We start from the raw sequence: 18,432 nt of genomic DNA on the forward strand, positions 1-18,432 counted from the left end.
GCGGCAATAAGACAATTGCCGCTAATTTATTTACGGAAGGCAAATATTACTGGCTAATGAATATTGGCTGCTAATTACTATGTATTAGCGTCCATTCAAGAGGAAAAGCCGCTAAAATAATTATTTTTACTTTTCATATTCCCTCCAATTTTTTCTTTTCCCTCGCACCTAAATTTTAGTACTTTATTTACCCTAAAGACTGCAAACAAGAGAAAAAAAAAAAGCTACGCTCTAAATCACAGAAAGTATCTTCTCAATTTGGTGGCTCTCTGCAACCAAAATTTTTGGCCACCATAACAATTACTGGTGAGTTGTCTTTCTTTATATTTTTATTTCTATCTTTAGGGTTCAATTGGATGATTCAAAATTGAAAGTCGCCATAATCCTTTTTGACCAAATAAAACAAAAGGTTACCTTTGATACCTTCTTGTTCCTTCTTCATATTCAATTTCAATATATTCATCGGCTAGACTCATTTAAAGTTCAGCTCAAAGTATATGTATTTTTTCTTTTTCTTGATTTTTTTCTTTGAATTTTTTAATGATCATGGTATCTGGACCAATTTACGCGCAAAATAACTAAATTTTGTAAAAAAAAAAAATTTGGCTTTGGAGTTATTTGGGAAGATTGGAATATTTGTATCGTTTTGATATGTTTATGAGTTTTGTTCATGTGGGGTATTAGCTATAGTTAGGAATTTTGCCTTGAATTTGTGAATTTGGGATTCTGAATCTTATTAGATTCATATCTTTTCCTCTTTTTGAAATTCCCTTGGAAAATAACCCTTCTTTTTCTCTAAGAAAATTGGGGTTTTTTCTTTGCATTTGTTTCTGGAATTTATTGTGAAGTCATAGAACATAAACTTGTGTTATCATAATCTTGTGGAAATATTTTCAGTTTGTTTTGGTGAGAGTATAGTCTCAATTTTAGCTGCATTTTGTTGTGATCTTTTACTGATTTTGCCACAAAAATTGATGAAAAGTTACTTTAAATTAAAGTATTGACCAAAGATAACTGGTTGGGTCTAAATCCTTTAATTTGAAATAAATATTACCTGTTAAACCATTTAGTTGTTAACACTTTGCTTTGCTCCATAATTTTGGCAGTTGGTTTGCTTTGAATTATTTATACTTAAGGTATGTGATCAGAGGTCATGAATCATTATTGTACAAACTGTTTTTCGTTTGGATTATCCTTGTCAAAAATAATTATTGCCTTATTATCATCTTTTATGTTAATGTAAATTGTCTTCGAGCTCAAGTATCTATCTCTATTAGTGGATTATGTGAAAATTTTGATTGAGTGGCAGTAATTTTGACAACCTCCAGATACAATTTTTGTCTTCTGTCCACTTTCACATGTTATTGTAGCTTGTTAATTACTTTATTTTGGAGAAGGAGCTATGCGAACTAGAGGTGAAAACAGGATGGTTATTCAACAACATGATGATGCAGATACGCGACCTTATATTGAACAATTGATGAATGGTCTGAACTGATCTCAAGTACAAACACATGATATTCAATCTAATAAAATGAATAATTCTACCGATACTAAGGTTCAACAGAATGATGAATCAGGTAATACTTTTTGTTTATCTACTGGACATGTTAGTTCATTTACTGAGTGGTACATTGTTCTTATTTTTATTGTTCCTTGAGATTTTCTATAAATATTTTTGTGTTGGTTGCGTCCTGCACTCCCATGCTCTTACTACAAAAGTATATACCACTTAAAAAATTTTATTTCGTAGTATATTTTGCTATCTTTGAGATTTTTTGGTGATAACATCTTATAGTAGATTAAAAGAAAAATAGAAGATGTTGCACTAATTTGGAAAGCAATTGTTCCATTCTCTTAATGATCATTAAATCTTTTTCAAATCAGGTAGTTCAGAGGAAAGAAAGGTTTGTGGACCCACAATATTAAAAGATATCCGGAAACTGCCACCAGGGAATACAATTGCTATACAATTCAATAATCGTAACCAACCCATAAGAAAAGAGGGTCGAAAGCTTGCTAGATTTCTAGGCATAATCGCTAGATCTCCAGAACTAACACCTCTAAAAATAGATGATTGGAGAAACTTTGCCAAAGATGAAAAGAAGAAACTGGTCGAGTTTGTGAAGGTATGGAGTTATTATTATTCTTATGATGTGTGAATATAATAATATATTATTTTATTATACGTGATATTATCTTTTGATTGTTTTCTTTTATTTCACAGAAGAAGTTCTCTATCCCAACTCGTGGAGAAGCATATGTCATAAAGTCAACAAGAAAGAAATGGAAAGATTACAAATATGACTTGAAAAATGTGTATACGACAAAATATAAGACGAAAGATGCTTTGCTAAGAAATAAACCAAGGCGTATACCATGAGATCAATGGACCGGTCTGGTCTCTTATTGGCTTTCTGATAAAGCGAAGGTATCAATTTTATACTTTTAAAATACACATTTAATTTTTATTGTGTGATCGTTTTTGTTAGTTTTTATGTATAAATTATTAGATATTACTTTTATGTTGTAATGATAGAAGCCTACCCACGCAAATAGAAATAACAGATCAAATCAAAAGATGCCTCACATAGGAGGGGTCAAAAAGTATTGCCACATTGATGGATGAGAAAGTATTCTTGTATATATTTTAAAATTTAATTATCTAAAACTCTCTTTGTTATGCATATTTGACATTATTATATTATATTAGGCTGAAAATGGGATAAAGCTTACATGAGCACACATTTTCATATTAACTCATAAACAACGTAAGGATGGTAGGCCACTGGATGCTGAGTCTGCAAGGACAATCGTAAGATTTCTTCTTTTTTATTTTCTGAATTTTGGTTATCTTTCCAGAATTGGGATTATGAGAACTTTATTTGCCTTTTCTGATACTATCATTTGAAATTATATGTAACGATCTAGCTAGTCACTAGAATCGTGAACCTCATGTCGCAAAAAATTGCCTAATATTTTGATTGCGTGAGACATAACTAAAAGTGAATACTATAAGAAAAAACAAAAATCAGCTTTAATTGCCTTAGTATACTTCTCATATGACAATGATGAAAACCTAAGATTGAGATAATAGCTTAGAACATAGTGACTTAGGCCATATTGTCTCTTAAAAACTGCAAACTTGGGACCAAAGCGAAGGCTATGGAGTTGTTTAAATCCAAATTTATGATATCAAAGAGACTAAAACTTTAGTGTGTATGGAGATATTATTTTTTACACCTCCCATAATGTGCTATGGTTGGCTACATCTTAGATATTATTTTGAATTATGACAATCAAAATAAAATGGCAAGGAAATCATTGATGGAATAAGGACACAATATTTTAATATGTTGGAGTTTGAATAGTTGTTTGTTTATGTGGTGCACCCTAATTACCATTAGCCAATGTTTTGTGTACATTATCTGGAGGTTCCTCTGATTAAAATATGACTTTTAGGTCATTATGAACTATTTCCAATCAGATTGAAGATGTTGGCAGCAATAGCAATAAAGCTTGTCACAACAGCCTGAACAATCATGACCACTGTGATTATCTTGTCTTTCCTTGAAGATAAACCATGGACATCTCTGCAAAAAATGAATTAAAATGTTCACCACAGAAAAAGAATAAATAAAGGCCTTAGAGCAATTGCACCTGGCAGCATGTGGTTGTTAGGTAGGTGGCCAAACGACCAAGTTGAGTTCATTGGGCCTTATCAGTCGATAGGCTCACTGGGCCGGTAGAGGCACCCCGACTATCTGAGTATAACTTCAACATTGATGGCCTGATCAGTGGACTATTTGGACAGTTCTCAACTTGTTCAAGCATTGTCTTATCACCTGTAGCAGCTACACTATCCAAAACATCAACACATTCAAGTTCTTACCTCTCATCATGCACAACAATAGATTTAAAGCCTGCTGGTTTTCAACTAGTTCAGCACGTGAAATAGTTGCATCAGTCATAGTGTTAATCTGTCCCCGTCCATTATTAAGTTGTTGCATAGCTTTATTACCTACGACAAACTTGAGTATATCGTTGATCTGAAATACGATTAGCAGTAGGGTTTTTATAAACCTATTTTTCCCCATCGCAAACCTGAGAAACCCTATTCAAAGTTGTAGTTTTAGAGCCTGCTATTTTTTCAAACAATTCAGCAGGTACAACAACTGGTTGATCATGTACATGCACCAACTGTTGTTGAACAATAATCTCAGTAGGGAATTCCAAAACCTTTGTACCATCTGTTGCCTTAGGATCCTTCAAATCAGCAGCTTGTTCAGTAGATGATTGAGCTCGATTCCCATTAGGAGTCGGAGCATAAAGTACCTGCTGTCCAGCTGCATATATTGAGAGTACCATCTTTTATCTTTCTCATATGTTGATAGTTGTATCTTAGATTGTTCATGTTCCTTAGTGATCAGCTGTCTAGCTGCATTAACGTATTGCTCAGCATCTATAGTTATAGAAGTCCTAGTTAAATTTCGATCAACCACAGGTACTGTTGCATTCTTCAAAACATGAGAACCCCTAACTACAGTAGCGTCAACAGGGCCTGTAGAAGAACTAGAACCAGTTGTTATTCTCAAGACGCCTCTCCAACAGAATATAATATATGTCCAAGTTCTTTTCCTTTCACTCCTTCCCTTTTATTGTTCTTCGAAACTATTATTGGCTTGCTATATGCACACATAACAAATGTGACTTCCAATCTTGTATGGCAAGGCGTAATGTGTGGTTTGGGGTAAGCATCTTGTGCTGCAGTCTCTGTTTCATCACAGGTGACACATTATGTCTGTTAACCCATGCCTTCACTGCTCTATGCTCATATGTAAAGCGATCAGCTGCTATATGTGGGTTTTCCATTACTTCTTGCAAAGATGTCGCGTGATAATAGACAAGGAAGCAGAATGAGATACATGTTAGTAGAGAAAAGGACTTTATAAATTAGCAGGTCATCTCCTGGAATTTGAATTCTCACCTGAAGGATTGGACAGAAGTACTGGCTAGGTTCCTGGATAAGGTTCTTCTCTACCTTGACATGCATTTCCGCAATACATGAGAAAGAGTTCGAGTGGTTTTCACCTTTATTGCCCCGGAGATCTTGCACACTTTTGAAAGATTAAATCTTTTTCTGATTTGCTTGATATCTTGAAAGTTCCTCTCATTTACTTCTTATCTATACTATTGCAGTTTGATTTGTTTCAATCGGATTTGTTATGTCTTATTCTATAGAAAAAATGGAACTGTCATTCTATAGTAAAACAACTTTAGCTTGGGGCAATGTTTGCTCGATAAACATCCCAGTTGAAGACTATTATATTTCATCTATTGACATAGTTATTTTGTAATTTCAGGTCATGCAGTCTGATGATCGATAATTTAGCCGGTGGAAGATTTCAAAATGATGAAGCATTACAAAAATTATTTGAAGACCATTATTTGTTAGGATTAGTTATATAATGACAATGCTACTTGCTTCAATGTCACGACCCAATTCTCGAACCCGGTCGTGATGGCGCCTCTCTTGAAAACAAGGCCAGCCAGTCTAACCCAATTCATCTTTTAAAGCAGTTAATTAACACAAATATAGATAATAATGCGGAAGTCCAGCCCGACACAGTCCTAACCGGGCTGTCACAAGTCACGAGCATCTATAAGAATGAAATTTCCACTTTACAGTTTAGAAATACACTGAACAATAATAATGAATAACATAGAAAGACAGTGGTGTTGCGAACGCTGGCAGTCACCTCGCTAAAACCTCTACAACTCTGCCTCCATGCAGCCAATACCCGCTACTGGGTGAACAAATACCTTCAACTGCATGCAAGGTGTAGGGAGTAAAGTGAGTACTCCAACTCAGTGAGTAATAAAGGTAAATAATAACTGAGCAGCAAGAAAACACGTAAAGCAACCAACATGCTATATAGAAGCAGTGTAAAACTCCTTGAGAAAAATCAGTGAAACTGTGAATTCTTTAGAAAATACCTTGGCTCAGTTTTAAACCTCTTTTGAAAATGATCTTTTCAATAGTTGTGAAATAATTTCAAAACAATTAGTGCTGCTATGCACAGAAATCCGCCCCTTGGACACAAATACCACAAGTAAACAAGTAAAAGACAAGTGAGTATGCAAAATGAACATATAAACCTCGCCCCTCGGGCAATCATATAGAATAGTACCAGCCCCTCGGGCACAAATTAGTTCCTGGTCAGCCATTGTTACCTGGACCTCACGGTGTTATTCCTGGTCAGTCATTGTTACCTGACCAAATTGCATCATACAGTGTCATTGTTACCACTGTCCTGGTCAGTCATTGTTACCTGACCAAATTGCATCATACAGTGTCATTGTTAACACTGTCTCAAATCACATGGGTACCCGCACTCACTATGGGTGTACAAACTCCGGAGGGGCTCCTACAGCCCAAGCGCAATAATAACATAAGGCCTGAAAGCCTTCTCACTTCACTCATAAGGCTTGAAAGTCTCCTCACATCACTCATAAGGCCTGAAAGCCTCCTCACATCACTCAACCCACCGCGTGGCATAAATAGTAACTCAGGCCCTCGGCCTCATGTCACTCAGCATATCCTCACATATGGCCTTTGGCCTCACTCAGTCCGAAAATCATCACAAGCCCCTTGGGCATTTGTAAAACAGTAGTTCTGAGCCCAAAACATCATTTAGAAATATCATTTGAGTTTCAAATCTGTATAAAAGTGGCTGAGTTTGGAAAACAATAATCATCAACAGGACTGAGTTTAAATATAAGTCAAAACAGTGAGGAAATAGTGATAAAAATTCACGAAGGATTCAAATAATTGGCACGAAGCCCAAATATGGCAAACAGTCCAAATCATGATGATAACAAATCAGTTTCAATCAAATATGCAGTAAAATCATCAATACGGGATGGACCAAGTCACAATCCTTAGTAGTAAAGGACTCCGCTCTCTTCATCCAGCGCGTGTCTCACCTCAATATAGCACTATGATGTGCAATCCGGGGTTTCAAACCCTCAGGACATCATTTACACTCATTATTCACCTCAAACCGGCTACTTCTTTAGCTCGCGACGCCTTTGCCCCTCAAATTGGCCTCCACGTGCGTCGAATCTATCCAAAATCAGAACGAATATGTCATAATATGATAAGGGAACAATGCCCAATCAAAACAATCGAAAAATACCAAAATTCTCGAAATTAGCAAAAACCCGTGCCCTGGGCCCACGTCTCGAAATTCAAAAATTTTTACATCAACGGATTCCTTATCTCTCCACGAGTCTAACCATACCAAAATTATCAAATTCCCATAACATTTCGACCCACAAATTCTCAATTCTATCTGAGAGGGTTTCTAATTTTCCCGCTAAATTCACGGATTAAATGCCAAAACTTGTAATAGATTCGAGTAATCTAACCAAAATTGAGTTAAGAATACTTACCCCCTCGTGGTTACTGTTCACGCGCGGTTACTGTTCACGGTACTGTTCACTGGGTACTATTTCTGCAATTTTTCTCCAAATTTTCCTAAGTCCAAAATCACTCTGAAACACTCCTTAGCCCTCGGGGCTCCTAACCAAACATATGCACTAACTCAACAACATCCTACGAACTTAACCGTGCGATCAAATCGCCAAAATAACGTCATATACCATGAATTAAGCTTTAAAATCCAAGAATTCTTTCAAATTTCATAAAACATCAAATTTTCCATTTTGAGTCCGAAACACATCAAATGACGTCCGTTTTCAACCAAGCTTTACAGAAAGTGCTTAAACCATATATAAGACCTGTACCGGGCACCGGAACTAAAATACGGTCCCGATATCATCACTTTTTAATCAAATTTCATTTTCATTTTCCTTAAATATTTTCAGAAAATAATTTTTCTCAAAAATTCATTTCTCGGACCTGGGACCTCGGAATTTGATGATTCTTGTTCCTATGAGTCACAAATAATGATACAAACATATCCCTTCAGTCTAAACTCAATTCGGAGCTCATTTACTCAGTTCAATACACATTTCACTCGTTAAACAATTAACTCATGTTTCGTGTGAAAAACCCAATCGCGACTTGATGAAATTAGACCAAACTTTCCAGATCAGTCCTATAATTCATTATCAAAATTCCAGGAGTCTCGAAATCAAATTTCGATCTCTAGAACTAAAAATGGACCTTTGGATCATTACATGCTCATGCTCAAAACGGCAAAATCTTCCAAAAACTCTTCCAAAACTTATCCGAGCCTCATGTGACCCCAACCAAACATGCCAACACACCCCATAACATCATTCAAACTTTTTCCAATCAACAAAATACCTCAAACAACATCAAAACCATCAATTCACATCGAATTCAAGCCTAAGTTTTCCAAAAACTTCCGAAACACGCATTTGATCAAAAACCTGACCAAATCACCTCCGAATGACATGAAATTTGGCACACACATCCCAAATCACATAATGAAGCTACAACAACTCTCGGAATTTCATTTCTATCCTTGGATCAAAATCTCACCTATCAACCAGAAATCGCTAAAATACTACTTTCGCCAATTCAAGCCAAATTCCACACCGTATCTCCAGAACCAATTCCGATCGCGCTCCTAAGTCATAAATCACCTAATAGAGCTAGAAAAATCATAAAAATTCCGATCCGAGATCATTTACACATAAGTCAACTCTTGATCAAGCCTTTCAAATTTAAAGCTTTCAATTGAGACTATTTTTCCAAATTCATTTTGATCAACCTGAAACCCAACACCAATGATTTACATAAGTCATAATACACCACACGGGGCAAGTAATGCCCAAGAACTGGCGAGCGAAGTGCAAAAGCTCAAAACGATCGGTCGGGTCGTTACATGCTCCCCCACTTAAACACACGTTCGTCCTCGAACGTACTCATAGTTGTTCTAAAAGCCAACCAATAGCTGAATAACTTTACTATGCATATACCCCGGGGTGATCCTACATTACCCTATCTCATATAGGTCCGATAACACAATGTAACTGAAATTTCACAATCCAACCTAGCACATAAACCTTAGAACCACATTTCCACTTCAGAAATCATCTATAAGATCAGAATCTCACATCTATACTTTGAATAAGTCCGAACGAGTTGTATTCACCCATACCTGCATCGTCAGGTGCAATTATATGACATACCACATAACTCAAACATATGTAGAGATAAATTCCATTCATAGCAGTTGTACACAACAACCGAATACAGGTAGAAAACCTCTTATCAACTAAAGTCTCATTCCAGCACTTTCATATACTGCCAATGATAATGAAACACGCAATAAGCCATAACTATTTCCTAGATCAACCTTTCATGAAGCCATTTTTTTTTCTCTAATCACCTAGAAGAAAATCGCTACACATCTCATGTTCTGCATGATGTACATAGGTATTGTTCTAACTCTTACAATATTGACATGACGGATGAGGTATGCATAAATTCATGACCACTGTCGAGACAACGATTCGTTGGTTCTATACTCCTGGCAAGAACTATCACCTCATTTTGAGCAAAATCATGGTCTTAGCTCCTTAATTTACTTCATATACTCAGATTGCACTAATCTCAAATTCAATGATCTCGTTTCACCCAGTACGAACTGATCAGGCAATAAGCCACCCCAGACATAATCAAAAGTCGCATATAATGCCTCAATATGCCAATAAGCTACCAATTCGAACGCGGTACAAAAGGAAAACAAACTCTGGAAGAAATTACCAATCTCACACACTAATACAGACTTTCCTTAGAAAAAATGAAGCAAGGCATACAAAATAGCATATAGAAAACTATACTCAACATCACAATGTTGCGGCGTGCAACCCAATCTAGATAACATACCCATGGCGGCGTGCCACCCGATCCACACATAGATCTCACATAAGGAGATGCACATCGAGCCAAATTTGCTCATTACAACAAAATACCGAGTATCGGTCGTAAGCATGCTAAGTGCATAATAATATCTCTGAGGGACATATAGCGTTATAAGCTACAAAACTCAAGCACAACTGAGGTGCGATGTACAATCTGAATTTCAAGAGCCAAGATGCTCATATAACGTCATTCCTACACAGATTCTCAACACATAGCAATTTCTCAAGTCATTTCACAACTCACACGGCGCAATGAATCACTACGCGAAATATCTGACAATGAAACATCAACCTAACTACTCCTCCATGAGGACCGCATTACTAAAATTCACACATCTGGCCTGATATAGAGCCATTATTCACATTAAATCTATCCATCGACTTCAAGCCGATTCTAATCACACTGAACTAATCTGATAACCTTTCAAAGATCCATAATAACTCTCATTTTTCTCATAACACACAAGAACAACCATCACAATCGGGGTAATCCTCCCCAGTTTACAACCCAATATGCCAAGTGCCCTCCAATCATGAATCTTTAATTTAACGACACCATCACAAACTTCATACTTGGTTTACATCTTTAATCAATCAAGTGATCACATGCCACACTTATATAATCTTCCCGTGGGACATACTCCCACAACCTACCACAACAATATCTGGAGCATACCTCCAAACCATCGATCGCACTAACGCTGAAGAGCGATCAAGAGTCATTAACCAGGACGCAAAACCCTTTTTACAAAACACCGATCTTAGGTGACGCTGAAGACAATTCCAACTTACCGTAAACATCGAAACTTATCTCCTGCTCATCCGAGCTCATGACGTCTTGTCAAAAATTTTCCTTCACTCGTGCCATTCTCGGCCTAATTTCCACAACCAGAACTGATTCACCAGCATGCATCAAATCGGAACTAACATAGTACATAACCGTACAATCCACTAACCAATAGCAAGCTCCCCAACTTGGCTCGAAGCCATAGATCACAACACATATACTCTATTGCTGTCGTAATACCATAGTGAGATTAAACTCACTCCTTCATAAGCTTGTGGAAACACGAATCATCGGAAATTTTAACTCTTCTGCAATTTTTGCATTCACTCACACAACAGTTAAGCCCACTCTTTAGGCGACAAAATTTTTTACTAAGTCCCAAATTTTTCAAAAATTTCGGCAGAGTTTCCTTTATAATTGGGCCTATCCACCTGCCAGAGAATCACCAAAACCATCCTAACAACACGTCCACAACTTGACAAAGCATCACAATGTATATCAACAACATTAATCTCAATATTACATGTATTATATTATCAAAATTGATACATGGACATGCGTTGCACCTATTTGAATCATAACACATAGAAAATACCTTTCAATCCTCCATTATTGGGCTATTCAACCGAGTAAGAACATATTCTTTCTTTAATGTTTTCGACCCTCAAGGTGGTCTCCTTGACTCAACGATTTCGTCATAATACATTTACAGAAGCGATCTCAGCTCCCAGACTTATCTAACTAGTATGACAAATAGATTCCCCTCATAAGCCAATTACCCACTAGCTTTACCTTTAGTTAATATTTTTTGTATACCTTCCACTGCCATACACATTACACAATCACTTAATCTTCCTGAGTCTAAACTCATACTGTAACATGAAATTTACTTCACTCCAAATAGGAGACATAAAAAGATTCTTCACGCACCCATAACTTGGGACTACACATCCTATCACAATGGAAATCATACACTCAATAGTTCATCTATCATCCAGTAGACCTTCCTCGTCACTTCCAAGTCATATAGATACATCTCGCAGTACTATCATACTCCTCACGTAGCTATCCAGCCATGATTCCCACTAATAGGGACAATACCGAACATAAAGGTTCAAAACACTTGCTCGCACAATCAGCACCTCAGTGCTCAAGCCATAGGCAAGATCCGGCCTCAAGTCCTTCAGACTGGACCAACATCAATTTACAGAGATCGCATCTCGCCCCTCGATCAGGGAATTACAAGCCATCGAGGCACATCTGATACTGAGCGCTCATGCGCGTACAAAAATGCATGGAAGGAATTTCAAAAGTTTCTTTTCAAGATGAATCAAGGACGCACGATAAGAATTCAAGAATGTGAAGTTTTCCTAAAGGTTCTTCAGCCTCTCGAGGATAAATACAGACGTCTCCGTACCGATCCGCGAGACTCTACTAAACCGGCTCATGACTAGCGAGACCAATTAACCTAGGCTCTAATACTAACTTGTCACGACCCAATTCCCGAATCCGGTCGTGATGGCGCCTCTCTTGAAGACAAGGCCAGCCAGTCTAACCTAATTGATCTTTTAAAGCAGTTAATTAACACAAATATAGATAATAATGCGGAAGTCCAGCCCGACACAGCCCTAACCGGGGTGTCACAAGTCACGAGCATCTATAAGAATGAAATTTCCACTTTATAGTCTAGAATTACACTGAACAAGAATAATGAATAACATAGAAAGATAGTGGTGCTGCGAACGCTGGCAGTCACCTCGCTAAAACCTCTACAACTCTGCCTCCATGCAGCCAATACCCGCTACCGGGTGAACAAATACATACAACTGCACGCAAGGTGCAGGGAGTAAAGTGAGTACTCCAACTCAGTGAGTAATAAAGGTAAATAATAACTGAGCTGCAAGAAAACACGTAAAGCAACCAACATGCTATATAGAAGCAGTGTAAAACTCCTTGAGAAAAATCAGTGAAATTGTGAATTCTTTAGAAAATACCTCTGCTCAGTTTTAAACCTTTTTTAAAAATGATCTTTTCAACAGTTGTGAAATAATTTCAAAACAATTAGTGCCGCTATGCACAAAAATCCGCCCCTCGGGCACAAATACCACCATTAAACAAGTAAAAGACAAGTGAGTATGCAAAATGAACATATAAACCTCGCCCCTCGGGCAATCATATAGAATAGTACTAGCCCATCGGGCACAAATTAGTTCTTGGTCAGCCATTGTTACCTGACCTCACGGTGTTATTCCTGGTCAGTCATTGTTACCTGACCAAATTGCATCATACAGTGTCATTGTTACCACTGTCCTGGTCAGTCATTGTTACCACTGTCTCAAATCACGTGGGTACCCCCGCTCACTGTGGGTATGCAGACTCCGGAGGGGCTCCTACAGCCCAAGCGCAATAATAACATAAGGCCTGAAAGCCTTCTCACTTCACTCATAAGGCCTGAAAGTCTCCTCACATCACTCATAAGGCCTGAAAGCCTCCTCACATAACTCAAGCCACAGCATGGCATAAATAGTAACTCAGGCCCTCGGCCTCATATCACTCAGCATATCCTCACATATGGCCCTTGGCCTCACTCAGTCCAAAAATCATCACAAGCCTCTTGGGCATTTGTAAAACAGTAGTTCTGAGACCAAAATATCATTTAGAAATATCATTTGAGTTTCAAATCTGTATAAAAGTGGCTGAGTTTGTAAAACAATAATCATCAATAGGACTGAGTTTAAATATAAGTCAAAACAGTGAGGAAATAGTGATAAAAATTCATGAAGGATTCAAATAATTGGCACGAAGCCCAAATATGGCAAACAACCAAATCATGATGATAACAAATCAGTTTCAATCAAATATGCAGTAAAATCATCAATACGTGATGGACCAAGTCACAATCCTCATGAGTAAATGACCCCGCGCTCTTCATCCAGTGCGTGTCTCACCTCAATATAGCACTATGATGTGCAATCCGGGGTTTCAAACCCTCAGGACATCATTTACACTCATTACTCACCTCAAACCGGCTACTTCTTTAGCTCGCGACACCTTTGCCCCTCGAATTGGCCTCCACGTGCATCGAATCTATCCAAAATCAGAACGAATATGTCATAATATGATAAGGGAACAATGCCCAATCAAAACAATCGAAAAATACCAAAATTCTCGAAATTAGCAAAAACCCGAGCCCCGGGCCCACGTCTCGAAATTCAAAAACTTTTACATCAACGGGTTCCTTATCTCTTCACGAGTCTAACCATACCCAAATTATCAAATTCCCATAACATTTCGATCCTCAAATTCTCAATTCTATCCGAGAGGGTTTCTAACTTTTCCCGCTAAATTCACGGATTAAATGCCAAAACTTGTAATAGATTTGAGTAATCTAACCAAAATTGAGTTAAGAATACTTACCCCGTTGTTCTCTCTGAAAATCTACCGAAAAATCGCCTTATCCGAGCTCCAAATCGTTAAAAATGGAAAATCTCCCGAACTTAATATTCTGTCTGGTACTGTTCACGGGGTTACTGTTCACTGGGTACTATTTCTGCAATTTTTCTCCAAATTTTCCTAAGTCCGAAATCACTCCGAGACACCTCCGAAACACTCCTGAGCCCTCGGGGCTCCTAACCAAACATATGCACTAACTCAACAACATCCTACAAACTTAACCGTGCGATCAAATCGCCAAAATAACGTCATATACCATGAATTAAGCTTTAAAATCCAAGAATTCTTTCAAATTTCATAAAACATCAAATTTTCCATTTTGAGTCCGAAACACATCAAATGACGTCCGTTTTCAACCAAACTTTACAGAAAGTGCTTAAACCATATATAAGACCTGTACCGGGCACCGGAACTAAAATACAGGCCCGATATCATCACTTTTTAATCAAATTTCATTTCCATTTTCCTTAAATATTTTCAGAAAACAATTTTTCTCAAAAATTCATTTCTCAGGCCTGGGACCTCGGAATTTGATGATTCTTGTTCCTATGAGTCACAAATAATGTTACAAACATAGCCCTTTAGTTAAAACTCAATTCGGAGCTCATTTGCTCAGTTCAATACCCATTTCACTCGTTAAACAATTAACTCATGTTTCGTTTGAAAACCCCAATAGCGACTTGATGAAATTAGACCAAACTTTCCAGATCAGTCCTATAATTCATTATCAAAATTCCAGGAGTCTCGAAATCAAATTTCGATCTCTAGAACTAAAAATGGACTTTTGGATCATTACCTGCTTATGCTCAAAACGGCAAAATCTTCCAAAAACTCTTCCAAAACTTATCCGAGCCTCATGTGACCTCGACCAAACATGACAACACACCCCATAACATCATTCAAACTTTTTCCAATCAACATAACACCTCAAACAACATCAAAACCATCAATTCACATCGAATTCAAGCCTAAGTTTTCCAAAAACTTCCGAAACACGCATTTGATCAAAAACCTGACCAAATCACCTCCGAATGACATGAAATTTTGCACACACATCCCAAATCACATAATGAACCTACAACAACTCTCGGAATTTCATTCCGACCCTTGGATCAAAATCTCACCTATCAACCGGAAATCGCTAAAATACTACTTTCGCCAATTCAAGCCAAATTCCACACCGGACCTCCAAAACCAATTCTGTTCGCGCTCCTAAGTCATAAATCACCTAATGGAGCTAGAAAAATCATAAAAATTCCAATCCGTGATCATTTACACATAAGTCAACTCTTGGTCAAGCCTTTCAAATTTAAAGCTTTCAACTGAGACTATTCTTCCAAATTCATTCTGATTAACCTGAAACTCAACGCCAATGATTTACATAAGTCATAATACACCACACGAGGCAAGTAATGCCCAAGAACTGACGAGTGAAGTGCAAAAGCTCAAAACGATCGGTCGGGTCGTTACATTCAAACAATATAAGTTTATTTTTTAAGCTACCGTGATATTACTATTTTGGCTTAGTATTTCCTTTTGTTTTTTAAGATTTAATGAGATACATTAAGTTTTTATGAATCAATATTATTATGTTTTATTATTTGGATCAATTTTTGAATGAATGTAGTAGCTATTATCAATGGTGGTTAAACTATTGTCATTATAGCTTGTGACTTAGTGACAATTTAACAGAATATACTAGCTACAAAAATAGACGATAAAAGCGCAAATTATGATGTTTCCACGGGGGATATTGTAGCCATTATAATTGCTGTTAAAAATAATTTTAGCGGCAATTTGATTGAATTTACTAGCTATCAAAATGGATGCTAAAAAGGCGTACTAATTCATTTTCAAAAGGAATATTATAGCCATTTTAATTGCAACAAAACAATTACCGCTAAATCTATGGACCTATAGCGACAAATATTTTGAATTTAGTGGATATAAAAATGGACGTTAAAAGAGCATTAGTAGCTGTTTTTAGATTAGATTTAGCAGACATTATAATTGCCGCAAACAATTGTCGTTAAAGCAAATCATATTTAGCGGCAATAAGTCAGACTTTTACCAGCTTTTGTGAGAAACGCCGCTAAAGGCTTTGTCGACCCCAATATCAATGGCTAAACATCAATGACCGGTAAATGGTATAGCGGCAATTGTTATTGCCGCCAATGACCTTTTTTATTGCCGCTAAAGCCCTTTTTCGTTGTAGTGCATGCCACTCCATTGCTCACCTCATTTTCATTATCATAGAAATATAATTGTAGATTTTTTCCTTTTTCATTACTTGGTATCAAGTCATTTATGAAATGATACATTTGTCCCTGAACTCGAAATGTATAAATACCTTTATTCCTTTTCGCCAGCTCTTTGTCATAGCTTACTCCTAGGGATGTGAACGCAAATATATTATTGTATGTTCTTATGTAGGTTCGAAAACGCTTTGATTATTCAGTATTTCCTAAATACAGATTTCTTAACTCTTGTGGTACTTGATGTGAAATCAGCATAATAGTGCCTTTCTGACAACAGAACGCGGGTGGTTAGTATTCAAATTTTTTGGCTTCGCAAAATTTGCATTTGGGAATAGTTTTAAACATAACATAATCAGTTGATGGTTGAATTGGTATTGACTCTTCAGTATATTGTTCATGATTTGTGTTAGATGTAGATCCTGGGATACAACAATAACAAGTATAAGTATATAATTTTGATAGTTATAAATGCATATACGTATTTATAATTGCTTATGCCATCAAGAAATGACAGTCTAGCTCTCTAACCTGCTTCATATATTGAATGTCCCACAAAAGGAAGATATTGCTCGCTTGAAATATTAGCACTCATAGAGGATGATGCGGTAACAGAGCTATTAATTAGCGAGTAGGCAGGAAATTGTCGGCCACTTGTTTCATCCTTACTTGCTCGGGCTCGGGCTCGCGCTAGGAGAGCCTCCTTTTTATCGTCTTGCATCATCTTGTATAATTCCCGCCGCCTAGCCTTCTTGTCAGCATGTATTTTTTCGGAGCTTTCATTTTTATGATTTTTACTCGACATTTTCACTCATCTATTTCCTGAAGGAGAAATGTCAAGTGCGTATTTGCATTACTGAATATATTTTCAACATTGTCTAATATTTATATATGTTTATTGTAATTTGTTAAAAGAACTCAAGCAAAAACTTACAATACCTAAAAATAAATCACGAGATATTAGAAAATTTACCTTCCGGTTCGAGTGCCACTGAATAACAGAAGTAGAAAACAACCACAGCGGATCGCTATAACTGCAATAATAAAGAAGATAAATTGAAAATCTGCATGCCTCCACAAAATGGAACTAAAAATATGAGTATGACTATCTCCATACGAAATTTGATACAAAATATACAATCAACTGACGGATTCCCTTCTAGGACTCAAACAAATCTTTACATATATAATAATCAAAACACCAAAAGTGAAACGTAAAGTAACCAAAAAGCACCATTTTACTCGTTGCTATCAGATAAGCATAAAGCAAAAGTTTAAAAAATTCAACTAAACAGTAAGCATGAAGCATGATGAGAGTAGAAAACGTGAAAAATCTAAGGCAAAAAAGTTAAAATTTTGTGTGAAGACAATTATCATCACTCAATTTTTAGAGTTAGCCAGCTAATTCAGTTACCATTTATTTCTAATGCACTTAAAATTTTTGATTCTTCATGAATTTAATTTTTCCGCTAGTATTTCTAATGCTGTCACAACCCGGATTTCCCTCCGAAGGAGCCGTGATGGCACCTAATCTCTAAACTAGGTAAGCCTAACATTAACTAAAATAACATTGATATTTATGAACTTCAAATGAAATTTCTCTAAACAATTTACAATTCCTAAAACCGGTAGTACAAGTCATAAGCTTTTCTAAAAGTAGTTATACAAAATAAATACATCATTGTTCCGAACAAAAGGAACATATGGAAATAAGTACAATTGAAGGTGACTCCGAGGACCGCGAACGCTGCAGAAGGTTTACCTTGAGTCTCCACCGCAACGAACATCTACTATCGATCTAATACCTGGATCTGTATAAGAAAATGTACACAAGTGTAGTATCAGCACAACCGACCCTATGTGTTGGTAAGTGCCTAGCCTAACCTCGACGAAGTAGTGACAAGGCTAGGATTAGACTACCAAATAAACCTGTGCAATATAGCGTACAAAAATAATAGGAGGCAGATAACAATGATGGCAACACTGATCAACCAGTGATATAAAAAAAAAGCTGGC

General features: G+C 36.8%; 1 protein-coding gene across 3 annotated transcripts; it reads left to right on the top strand.

Moving 5' to 3' along the window:
• The first annotated feature begins 234 nt into the window (after nt 1-234).
• Nucleotides 235-5,595, top strand: LOC104240926 (uncharacterized). 3 transcript variants are annotated; one of them, XR_714589.2, is made up of 6 exons: nt 235-306; nt 1,398-1,580; nt 1,888-2,129; nt 2,228-2,431; nt 2,714-2,815; nt 5,364-5,595. XR_714589.2 is itself a non-coding variant. In XM_009795833.2 (4 exons), the coding sequence occupies exons 1-3, from the start codon at nt 1,535-1,537 to the stop codon at nt 2,381-2,383; spliced, it is 444 nt and encodes a 147-aa protein (XP_009794135.1). In that variant the 5' UTR covers nt 1,062-1,534; the 3' UTR covers nt 2,384-2,431; nt 5,364-5,595. The 3 variants fall into 3 exon arrangements, 1 of the variants encoding a protein (XP_009794135.1); XR_011403223.1 differs by having other exon boundaries at nt 238-306; nt 1,455-1,580; XM_009795833.2 differs by lacking the exons at nt 235-306; nt 2,714-2,815 and having other exon boundaries at nt 1,062-1,580.
• Nucleotides 5,596-18,432: the final 12,837 nt, after the last annotated feature.

This window comes from Nicotiana sylvestris, chromosome 10 (genome assembly GCF_000393655.2).
Source record: "Nicotiana sylvestris chromosome 10, ASM39365v2, whole genome shotgun sequence".
NCBI classification, from domain to species: Eukaryota; Viridiplantae; Streptophyta; class Magnoliopsida; order Solanales; family Solanaceae; genus Nicotiana; species Nicotiana sylvestris.

Excerpts from the sequence above, each read along its gene's own strand:
- LOC104240926 (XM_009795833.2), top strand. The coding sequence starts at position 1,535 with ATGAATAATTCTACCGATACTAAGGTTCAACAGAATGATGAATCAG. Across the intron at positions 1,581-1,887 it reads TCAACAGAATGATGAATCAG|GTAGTTCAGAGGAAAGAAAG; the intron begins GTAATACTTTTT and ends TTTTCAAATCAG. Across the intron at positions 2,130-2,227 it reads AACTGGTCGAGTTTGTGAAG|AAGAAGTTCTCTATCCCAAC; the intron begins GTATGGAGTTAT and ends TTTATTTCACAG.